Raw genomic sequence first — 12,437 nt, forward strand, 5'->3', positions numbered from 1 at the left:
ACCTGTCAGCTCGCTTTTCCGCATAAGCTGCGCCCACTGCCTTTCGGGTCATTCTATAATGCTGTAGATAAGCCCCCAATGACGTGTGGCTTCTGAGGTGCGCTGGGGCTCTCTGACCTTGACTTATTGTGGGAAAACCGAGTTGACGGGTTCCCTCTAAGACATTCTGACACTGGAACACCTTGCTTATTGAATGTTGCCTCTGGTCTTATGTGAAAATTTCTCTAATTTTTTGAAAAATTTCTTTACAGATCTACCTTGCCGTGGAGATGCAAGCGCCTGGCAATGCGACAATGGAAAATGTATTTCTAAAAACTGGAAATGTGATGGTGTTAGTGACTGTCTGGATGGTTCTGATGAGGTGGACTGTGGCAAGTAGAACATAGTGCCTGATCATTATTGCGTTTGTTGGGGGGGTTCCCATCCCCCCTAGAATCCTTTGCAGGGTTCAGTCATTACAAAAAAAACTGGCTCTGGATTTATTCCTGCAAACTGTCAGTGGACATTTTATTAGAGGAAAAGCAAATCCAGCAGCTATATGGGAAGGGGTTCTCTCCAGTTAGAGCAGGCACTGTGGAATGCCCTACCACAAGAGGTAGCACTGCATTTTGCATGCTAAAAAGCTAGATGGTTTTTCTTATAACCTTTTGGATTATAAATCTAGTGATTGTTTAACTGGTTCTCTCCCCCAACCCTATGTAACTATGTATTTTAATATTGTGAAGTACAGACAGAAAAATGAACTGCATATCAATCCTTTGGGAGAATACCGGCACTGGAGCATATTCCTCATTCAGTGTTGCACTTGTTTATCCCTGCTCCCACCACAGCCATTAAATGTCTAGTTTATTTTTTTGTTTTGAATAGCCCTAAGGGCTCGTGCACATTACAGTATTTTTGGCCAGGGTGCGATCCAATAAAACATCAGCTAAAAACCTGGACCAATGTGATTCTACGGGATGCCTGATTTTATGATCGCATTTCCATGCAAGTCAATGAGTCTGGAAGCAATCGGACTGCACTTGGATGACATCTGATTTTCATGGACTGACAAAATGGAGAAAGTAGAATTTCCCCCCCCCCCATATTTTCATAATCTGGCTGATTCTCCCAGATGACAGAAAATTGTCCCCCTAACAAACACTGATTTACCTTTGGACTGTTATATTGGAATTGTATAGTTTGGCTCTTTTGTCTCTCTTGGATAAAATTTTTTTTTTTTTTTCCTTTTTCACTCTTCTGTCTTTTATCACTGTGGTGATCTTGTGTGCACAATAATAAAAGCAGTATATATTTTGAAGGAACCCTCCTGAGTGCGGCTGTGTATTATTTTTATTATATTGATATGTACTTTCTACAAAGTCTGTTTCCAAACAAGATTTCAGATTCCCACTGCAAACAAACTTGCATACTGTGTATGCAGGCAGCTTTGTAGTTTAATTAAAATCCAAAAAACTGTCACTCAAAACTCTACAACACGAGATATAGTTGACAGAGAAACACAAGAGCCAATCATATTCATAAATTGCAATTTTTTTGAAAAGATAAATTTTATGATAAAAATTGATTTAAGCAATTGCCTGCCACAATTAAAAGGAACAATCAGGCTAAGACCTCATTAAACACAGTGCAAAAAATTATGCTGATTAGCAAGACAAAAACCCACCATTGTGAGATCATAATATTGATAGAGTTTTTTGGTAATCTATTCATGCATAATCTATCAATATATCCAAATAAAAAGCACTACATGAATTGCCTTAATATATGCAAAATAGCTTATAACCATGAGAGTGCTTCATTTGAAAAAACGCAATAAAAAATCGTGTGCAAAGATGCATAGAACTATAAAAAGCGTGTAATCCCAATAGGATTAAAGTATTGTAGATCTGTGGTGTGTTAATAGTGGGTTTTTTTTTTTTTCTTCCCTTAAGGTTGCACAGATAACAAAATCCAGTGTGTTAACAGTGATGAATGCATTCATGTATGGGAAGTTTGTGATGGTTACCATGACTGTGAAAATGGTTCTGAAGAACAGAACTGCTCTATGCAAAGCTGTATGGATCATCAAGTGCAGTGCAAGAATAAAGTGTGCATCATGGGATCCTGGCAATGTGATGGCATAAATAGCTGTGGCGATGGGTCCGATGAAGAGTCTTGTGGTTAGTATTTTCTAATCTAATGCTTGTTAGTTCTGTAAGGCTGCCCATACACAGGTTTCACTGCACTTGGCTATGATTAAGCAATGCTTTTTTATTTTACCATGTGGTAAGTACATGTGTAAGATGTTTAATATATGCTTTATGGCTTAATTTGCATGATTTTTTTTTTTTTTTTTTTTTTTTAATACACCTTTTGTATGTATAGGCTTAATGCTCCATAAGTGTCTAGCAGAAGTATTAATCTAAATGCTTCAATGGGTGAGATGGAAATCCTAGATGGAGAAAAAACTTTAATGGCCTGAGCCATGCTAAATATTTTGGATGGCTTCTGTACCTTTGCTCAATAAGGGGAGTGATTTTCTTGAAAAAAAACAAAACAAAAAAAGCATGTTTAAACAGGCAACACAATGTGCTATAATTTTGGCACAAATTATTTTAGTTACAGAACTGTGCTCTGAAGGCTTCTATCAATGTGGAGATGGAAAATGTATAAATGATAGCAAAGTCTGTAACCGTAAAGTGGACTGTCTTGATCGCTCAGATGAATCAGATCTTTGTGGTGAGTAATTTGACATATTTTTTGAGTTCCCGTTCTGTCATGTAATTGAGTAGGTAGCAGAATACAGTACTAATATGTTAAATTGCTGGATGGGTCCAGAGTATGACGAGTGGATCTTCTAAAGTTAACTTGCTTTGATGCTCTTTATTGCAGAGACTTTAATTTCCCAGGTAATATGGGATAAAGCTGATGTCGGCGCACAGGCCAAAATGTGCATACTGTCCATGGGTATTCATACCTTGGCTCAAAAGCCTCATGGGCATCTGAGGCTGTCTAGTTCAGGTTGGGGAAGCCTATGTGTAGTATCCCAGTACCCATCCTACTGCTGAATGAGACAGTTGTGGTGTGGCAGTAGATCTGTTTCAGTGTGTCAGACTTGGCTTGGGCACTATGAGTTGGAAAATGTAATACATTGCATTGTATACCGCTGACTCATAAATGTGCTGTACTGCCATCTACTGGCCAATGTGTATATGAAAGTTAAGTGATTTCTCTCCTGGCAACAAGCTGCCATAGAAACAACTGGGAGGAGACTCCCAGCTCAGGTCTGACATACTTCCTGAGGTAACTTCAAGGTCTGGGCAGTTCAAGCTGCCTGAGGGAGCAAACGCTACTGCTCCCATCAAAGTTTTCCATCTGAGTCCATGCTGAGTGGACGTCTTTCTCCACATAATCTAGTCCACAAAGGAGTGAAGTCTGTTCCTGTCAGAAGAGAGAAAGTTGCACATGTGGTCTCCTGCATACTGGCTATCCTGTTTGCATCTAGCACTGACCAGATCCACATGGCTTCCATGCCACCGACTTTGCTTAACCTAGCCCCTGCAATAAGGAATGGTAGTCTCAAAAACCGTGAGAACTTCCACACTTTGGTTCTCTGTGGAAACCCACTAACCTGAAGGTCCCTCCATTAGTGTAATATTTCTTAGAGGAAGTGCTATGCGCAGTCCAATAGCAAGTGAAGAGAACTCTACTCCAGCTGCCCTGTGAGGCCATAACCTTGCTTGCCTCATGAGGAGAGAATCATTATTTTCATATGCACAATATACTGTGAACTTTGCCTTAAACAGACTGTACCCCCTTGCCTCCATCAGTAAAATTGCTGTTTACAAGTTCACCTGCATGTCGGACTGCTTGAGATTGCACAAACACCATGGGTGCTCCAAAACATGCACCCAGACACGACTGCTACAGGAGTGCCCCGGGGGCATCCTATACAATCAACAAGTGCCACCTATTGACAATTATGGACACATGGGAAGTGTTGAGGGGTCCAGCAACTCACTTCAGCCATCGTGACATCATTATCTGCTGCCAGTGGGACTACATGCTGGACTACTATACAGCTTCAGCACCTCCCTCAATATTACTAGTACATTGGAAAAATGGGAGTGGTAGCCTCTTATTAATCCAATGAATCATCAGCACTGCTGTATACACCACAACCTGATTTGGGGCATTACAATACCTATCATGAGATGTGCTCTCTGACCACCATTATCTAGCCTGTAAATCCTTAATGCCACAGCTTTTACTTCTCTCATCTTGATGTCTGCGATGGGCCCTCCCCAACCATGTGATAGCTGCTGGACGATATGTCAAAGCCTCCATTGCAGTTTCTGATATTGATATCCACTTGTGCTGCAACAATCAAGTGTGTAAAATTGTGCAAAGTTTTTTTTATTTATTTTTTTTTTTTTATTTTGCAAACTTAATATGGTGCTCATCTGAAGTTAACGCATACTGACACTTAGAGGTTGCATTTTTCCCTCTTTAGTAATATGGCTTAATGGCATAGAGCACAGTGCAAATCCTTGAGTGAACGTATTCTGGTGCCAGACTGATGGCTGAGTTTCAATTCTCAAGGAAATCTAAGCTGACTAATCATGATTAACTCCAAATACAGTCTTATCTACAATAATTCATAAATTGTTGAACAGTTTGGTTTCTACAACTTGACAAAAATGCTTTCTACAACTTAAACAAATTATCACAATTCACCACTGAGTATTGCTCTTAACTAGGTCGCCAGTGCTCCGATAAAAATGGTGGCTGCTCACAGATATGTAAAGATGCTCCACGTGGAGTAACTTGTTCCTGCTTAAAAGGATGGAAACTTAAGCAAGACCGCCGTAGTTGTTATGGTAAGTCTGAAGTCTCATTGATTGCGAGGGGATATCCTGGACTAGAAAAGCATGGCTGCTCTTCCAAACCCCAAACTACACTTGACTTTTTTTTTTTTTTTTTCTTTTGTAGACATTGATGAGTGTTCTGTAGATTATAGTCCTTGTCATCAACTGTGCAACAACTCAAAAGGGTCTTTCACTTGTGGTTGTGTTAATGGATTTCATCTAAAAGGATCAGTATGTGAAGTTATAGGTAAGGACCCACACTTTTGTGATATAGCCTCCCTTAGTGACTTAAAGTATATGCAAGTGTAACAATGGAGCTTTATTTTGCTCTTATTGACGTAGGTTCTGTAGAAGGTCACAAATGCAATTTTGGGAAAATTTTATAATTCAAATGAATGGCCAACCACCTAATCCAGCACGGAAGGACCTGTAGTTCATGAAATGGGTCCCTAGCCTTGTGGACCCCCCCCCCCCCCCTTTTTTATTTTGTATTTATCACCATAGTCTTCAATTAAGTGTAAACTTCTTGAATGCCTTTTCAGTTGCATTTAGTGGGCAACACCATTTCAAAGGCTTTCTGATTATTGGGAAATGTCTGTGCTATATGCAATCAATTTATTGCTTACTATATATAATATTTAACATGCCTCAAGGCAGCTTTGTTGTATGCTATGCATAGTAAATCCTTTTACAGCAAATTTTCTTCTACTGCCAATAGACTGCATATAGTCCAGAATAGTATCAGATGTTAGGAAAGACAATATAATGTCAGCAGTTTTAATGTAAAAAAATAAACTGTTCATTCCTATTCCAGACAATGCCACAGTTATTCTGCTTGCGAAAAAAGATGAAATTGGCGTAGTGGATGCTAGGGGTGGTGACTACCAGTATCTCTTTTCGGTCCGTGGTCGGCCTATTGCTGTTGCCTATTACTTGTCTAGTGAATCGTATTTCTGGATCGATGAAAACAAAACTCTGCAGTCTTTAGTAATTGGTAGAAAGAATTCAACTTTACTCTATCCAGGTATGGTTAACCATGAAATACAAATTCTTTACATCCCACTGCCATCACTAAAAAATAAAATAAATAAATAAGCCATTCCTGCTTCCCTCCCCCACCCATTCTGGTCAGCAACAGCTCAAAGTGAACTGGTTATGGAGGAATAACCTATATGATTTTCTATGACAGGTCTTCTCTAGCCTTTGTCCTAGCCATACACATCAGTCTGAGCCTGTCCACCACACCACCAAAAAAGTTCTCAAAATTCTGCTGTGATTTTCCTTATTTTCAATAGAAAATAATTTGGTACACTTCTGAGCTTGTAGTTGTAAGATGCACCATGCTAGTTGCAGACCTGTAAAATACAGGATGAGGTGTTTGGTGGGTTAAGATCCAGGGGAAAGTGTGACTATCCTTAGATCTCAAAATCTGAGCATTGCTGTATACCATTCCAGAGGATGCCTCTTTAATTCGTCTCTTGCTAAATTTCTTGATGGCCACAGATGATGGATCACTTCTAGAACCCATGCTTCAGAAGTTCCTCAGAACCAACAACACCAAAGGAAAGCAAATGCCCGATACATAAAGTTACTCCAAAGGAGGGAAGAGAAATATACTATTCAGCCAGAGTTTACCTACTTAAATGAAAAAATTACCACAAAAGTAGGAGCAACAATTGCAGATTGTCATCTTCAGTGGAGGAATATTGCTACTTTGAAATGAGGGTGTTCAAAATCCATAAAGAAAACTGCATGTAACTTCTTGACAACCAAGGTCCTACAGGATTCATTAATATGACAAACGAAAACTACTTCAGTGTCATTTCGCCAGCTACTGTTCTAGAACAAGAGCTAGTCCACAACTCCCATCATGAACTTAAAGGCAACCTGCCATGTGTGATAATGCTATTACCCTACAGATATAGGGTTAATCTGCAGGTTAACAATGTTATGTAGGTGCCTGGCACCTGGGAAAAGGTGAACTTCATTTTTCCTGAGAGCTGCCAGCTTTCAGCCATGCAGATGTACGCCCTATCACTGACTTGCAGCACTGAGATACTGTAAAGTCCATGTCAAACCTCTGTTTTTTTTTTTAAAATGGCCTCATCAGTGGAGGTCTTGAACTATATTGCCACCTATTGGAGTTTTCAGTTTGTGGCATACAGATTATTCAAGAAGTCACAGCTATTCTATTAATAAAATGAGACTTTAATGGCAATAAGGGCTCAAAGATGCATTTTACACCCATCTTCCAGAAACTTGTAAGCTCACCCATAATTTAAATGCCACAAATCTGTCACTTCCAGCTTTTCACAACTTCCTTAGCTATGTAAAGATTATGATCAAGATTCTTCCCTGAAGAAACTGAGTGCATTCCATCAGAACACTCTTGTGGGCTGAGAAGGCAAGTGTTTCCATCGTGTAGATCCACATGGCATCAACATGATCTCAGAAAATAGGCCATGAGCATCATATTTTACCTGGACCATTTCCTTGTTTTGGCACCGTCAAATTTTGGTGTTCAAAAATATTCTACAAAACCTACATATGTTAATTACTTTAAAAAATTGAACTGTTTGGGTGAGTTCCTGTCAATCTGCTTGAGAAAGATATTATGTACACACTTATAAATGGAATTGATAACTTATTTTAGCAAGATATGGAATACCTTTTCTACTTGGTATAGGCCTACATCTTGTCCCATTTATCCAGTCTTCTTGAACTTGGATTTCCTTCTAAATTGTCTTTAAAGGAAAAAAAAAATGCTTTCAGAGTCCAATTGTTTGTCATCAAACTCTTGCCTTATTTCCTTCATAATTCTTACATGTGGTACCAAAAGGGCTATCTTTGAATCTCTTTTCTCAGTCATTGATTTATCATTTCAAAATGGCCTTTATTGGTATAATCACTGCAGAGTAAGACATTTGGGTGTTATTCTAGAAAGACCAGGTCTACTACAAACTTCTAAGTGACAGTCTATCTAGATCTTGTGTTCTAGCTCAAGGAGGTTTCTGATTTGAAGATCACAAAACAACTTTGCCATCAAATAAGAAAAATCCAGTTTCTTCATGTCTGCAGAACTATTCTCAAACTTGGCATCTTGTTGCAAAGACCAGTCTTATTGTGCTATCGTCCTAACAAAATGGATGAAGATTCAAAATGTGCCAGTCAAATGCATCAAAATCTGTGAAGCATGCCAGATGGAGGTAACCTGTTCCCTGGAGAAACAGTACATTCCACCAGAATACTCTCCTGGGTTAAGACTAGTATTTGTCCAGTGCATCTACAGGGCTGTTACATGGTCTTCAATCCATGCCTTCTCCAAACGTTACAGAATAAATCTGTTAACTCCTTCACAACCAATGACATATATGTTTCATTGGTGATGTACCTGCCTTGATTCAGGCTCTGGCGCTGAGCCCACATCTTTCACACTAATTTGTTCTGTGTCCCTCTTTAGTGGAACTGTAACCTTTTGCTGAATGATGGCTATTACTATGAAAACCTGGTTCTTGCAAGCAACATGAAAGTGATGCATTCAGACATCCCTGGTACAGGTTTCATTGTAGAAGTGTTGCAGAGAACAAGGTCCTAAATTTCAATGTTGCATTTGTTTTGTTTTTTCTTGCAGATGTAAGGAATATTAACAGCTTATCTGTAGACTGGCTTACAGGCCAACTCTTTTGGGCAAGTAGTGCAAACAAAACAATTGCTGTTGGCCTGACCGATGGACGAGGCTATGTCCAGATCATTGAAAAGGGCATTGTGCCAGATCAGCTTGTAGTCTTTCCACAACAACGGTAATTTTTTTTTTTTTTCTAAATGTCTTTGTTGCAAATATCTCACTTTTTGTGGCATTAATCTATTCGGAATGCATTGCTTGCACTACAAGACTACTAAGTGTCAAAGTTTTTGCTGGATTGATGCAAATTTACTTTCTTTAGAAGAAGGTACACCCTTTAATATTGTCTACATATCAAAACCTAAAAAAATTGTTCTTTCCTAATGAGACCTAATTAAGATCCCACCCCCCCATGACAAATTGCACTATTTAACGAAGCCTACGCTAAAATGTTTTTAAAATGTTAAATCCGTAAGTGGTAGGTACTGCAAATTGGGCATTATTGATCAGCAAGTGTAATCACCTATATTAATGCAGAGGTTTAGGCAGTTTGCTGATCTGAAGCATTCAGGCGTGTGCTTAACATAAGGTGTTTTCTGGGACTCTGGTTACTTTCTCCTGTGGAACGAAGAACTAACAAGCTGGTAGTTGACTACATAATAGTTCTACTCGACAATGATCTCTGCTGGCTCAGGTAGCAATTCCCATGCTTCATTTCACCTTTCAACAGAGCAGCGCCTTCTCTTGTCTCCTGTCGATGGGTCAGCATGACATAGGCAGTGATGCCCCAAGCGGCTCCCTGCAGTTGGGCAGGCAGTGCTGGGCTGGCTGGCAATCGCCATTACGTTGGCTGTGTTGCCCTGTCAGAGGACCAGAAGAGAAGCTAGTACATGGGATGTTGCTGGCAACAGCGGTCCATTACCACTCTGAAGGCAGAGATCGTTGCTTGGTAGAAAAGGCAGGCAATGGGTAACTACCTTCTGGTAAACTGTTGGCTCCAAAATTAAAGGAAAATTAAAGCCTCCTTTAATGCCAAGGATGAGACATCAGAAATTATCTTTGAAGATGGAATTGTTACAGCTAATGAATCTTGGAAGAGTTATAACCGAAGGCAACTTCCTAACTTTTAGTCCATCATTCATGCCTTTAGGTTTTTCTCGTGACTGTATGCTTTAGAGACTAATTTTATCTAGACTCCTTGTCAATGATTGCCCTAATCAGGGTAAGTTTTTAGATGCTGGAAGTTACACTTGCCAATCAAGAGGACTGTTTCAGCAAATACCATCACTTTGCACAATCTTAAAACTTGAAACTTTGGAAAATGTCAGAAGGAAGAGGTAAATCAATTGGATTCTAAATTTCTATTTTTCCCTCTCTACTCTTATAACTTCATCCAGGTACATGTACTGGGTGAACTATGGCTTAAAGGGTAATACCACGCTGCAGACTGCAGGAATGGATGGGTCCGATTGGCATGTGATTTCATTTATACCTATGGAACAACCAACAGGTCTCACTATAGATTACATAACATCTCGGTTATACTGGATCAGTGAGTACAAGGAGGTAACTTTTTAACCTAATCTTACAAATGGTTTACTAAATGTAACTTGACTATGAGCAATATAAAGTTAACACAAAACCTAGTTGCTGCAATTCTCGTGCTGTTCTCGTTTCCTCAGATCTGTGTGACTCTGTCCTATGGCCCTGAACTGTTACCCCCACTGACCTCGTATCTGGAACAATATCACAATCTGTCCAACTCTCTAAAGCCCCTGTCACACACAGCAATCTCTCTAGCGAAATTGCTGCTGAGTCACAAGTTTTGTGACGCAACAGCAATCTCACCAGCGAGATCGCGCTGTGTGACACTTATCAGCGACCGGCCCCCCTGCCGGGTATCGCTGATCGTGCTCTAATGGCCTGGACATTTATTTTGATCGTTGGTCTCCCGCTGGCCAGCACGCATCGCTGCGTGTAGCAGGCGGGAGATCCGCAATTGGCAAGCTGGAGCCTGGTAACCCAGGTAAACATCGGCATCTAAGCGCCGCAAGGCGCTTAGAAACCCGATGTGTACTTAAGATACCAGCGTGCTGGTGCAGGGATTTGGTAACCAAGGTAACATCGGGTTTTAAGCGGCGCTTAGAAACTTGATGTTTACCTTGGTTACCAACTCCCTGCACCATCGCGCTGGTATCTTAATGTACACATCGGGTAATGAAGCGACATGCGTCGCTTGCTACCCGCATGTCGCTGTCCTGATCGCTGCTGAGATCTGCCTGTTTGACAGCTCAACAGCGATCATGTAGCAACACACCAGCGATCCTGACAAGTTCATATCGTTGTCGTGTCGCTATGTGTGACGGGGCCCTAACTCTAAACTAGGAAGTGTCCCAACTAGAACTACTCCTACCCCTCCCAACTTGGAAATTTCCCAATGCTCCCAGAAACCCATGTGGGTGCCCTAATTGGTTACAAGTTCTTAGGCCATGATCACACTTTCAGGATTTGAGTTTTTTTGCCTTGGTGTTTGTAAGTCAAAACCAGGAGTGGGTGAAAATTCCAAAATGGGTGTGCATATTTCTATTATACTTTTTCCTGTGATGGTTCCATTCCTGGCTTTGGCTCAGAAACAGAGGTAAAATACTGAACATGGCCGTACTGATGATCTGGAATCTTTAGCCTGGAGTTGGTGGTAAAGTTAAAGTCAAATGTAGGTAGTCCAGGCATAAATTAAATATGAATGTAGCCTATGCGAACTCTGCTTCCAACATTCAAGAATTCTAAAGGGTTGTCTAGTCGAAAACATGTGTGCAGTCACAAGCCATGAGGTTTCTCCAATCTCAATGCCGGGAATGACTATCATGTTAGTGTGCGATATGCATACTCCAGGCCAGAATTAAACAAAATGGATGTGGCCTCATTCAATGCAAGTGTATTGAGCAGGGCTGGAAACTGTCTAGTCAGAATGTGGTCAGGAGTACGCAAGTTGCATTCCTGGGGTCGCGTAACTACTGTTCCTAGCACGGATGCTGGAGAATCCTCAGTGTCCAATGTTGCATATAGATCCCCAATGAGTACATTGAGGTACATTGGTTAAGAATGTGTAGTTTGTGCTAGCTTTCCATCCAATTACAAAGGCTACACCTAGAAAATTGTGGTGAATGACTGCTACTCTGACTGGCCTCCAGTAATCAGGGCTGCCACTAGGAATTTTGGGGGCCCCATACTGGCAAAATTTTCGGGGCCCTGCCTCCATCCCTCAAACTGTCTACAGTCCCACTGCTCTCTTGGAAAAACTCCACTCCTCACCAACCACCATATCACACACCTAGCCAGCAGCTTTTGTTTTGGCCAAAAGATTTTTTTTTTTTTTTTTTAAATCTGCCACCACATCAAGTTAGACTCTTTTGGCCGAGCTCTACTCTAACCTATTAACTATTTGTTAAAATATGCGATACAATTTGGGTATATTTTTTTTAATTTTTTCAATTTTTAAAATGACCAATAATATCACATCCAAAGGGACAAATACCACTGCACCATGACCAGACACAACATTACCACCACAAAGTAACCTATAATACCACATACAAGGAACAAATATCACCACACCATGTCCAGACCACATATTGCCACCACAGTGACTGAATAATGGCACATACAAGGGACAAATACCACCACACCATGACCAGACACCGTATTACCACCACATGGTGACTGTATACTACCGTACTGATAGTAGTTAATAAAAAAATAAAAAAAATCACCATAAGTGCTATTATACACAGGAGATCTGTACTTGGTATGCAGTATCTATGTACAGGTAATACAATGATCACCAGTGACTATACACTGGAGCTCTTTATATAGTACCAGTAATATAGTAATCACTGGTGACCTTATAGTGTGTAGTGTCTGTGTACAAGTAACACTCACCAGTGACTTCTCTAGGTGAAGTCCTT

At 40.4% G+C, this 12,437-nt stretch overlaps 1 protein-coding gene across 2 annotated transcripts in view; it reads left to right on the plus strand.

The window, feature by feature from the left end:
- LOC141048360 (low-density lipoprotein receptor-related protein 2-like) overlaps positions 1-12,437 on the plus strand; it is an 80,919-nt gene that overhangs the window by 2,405 nt on the left and 66,077 nt on the right. For both annotated transcript variants that reach the window (XM_073543854.1, XM_073543864.1), the window contains exons 3-10: positions 252-371; positions 1,935-2,162; positions 2,602-2,721; positions 4,743-4,862; positions 4,975-5,097; positions 5,665-5,874; positions 8,482-8,650; positions 9,870-10,038. In XM_073543854.1, coding sequence (XP_073399955.1) covers positions 252-371; positions 1,935-2,162; positions 2,602-2,721; positions 4,743-4,862; positions 4,975-5,097; positions 5,665-5,874; positions 8,482-8,650; positions 9,870-10,038 — 1,259 coding nt within the window. The remainder of the gene's footprint in view (positions 1-251; positions 372-1,934; positions 2,163-2,601; positions 2,722-4,742; positions 4,863-4,974; positions 5,098-5,664; positions 5,875-8,481; positions 8,651-9,869; positions 10,039-12,437) is intronic.

Source organism: Dendrobates tinctorius, unplaced genomic scaffold (assembly GCF_039654945.1).
Source record: "Dendrobates tinctorius isolate UK_male_01 unplaced genomic scaffold, ASM3965494v1 ptg000011l, whole genome shotgun sequence".
NCBI classification, from domain to species: Eukaryota; Metazoa; Chordata; class Amphibia; order Anura; family Dendrobatidae; genus Dendrobates; species Dendrobates tinctorius.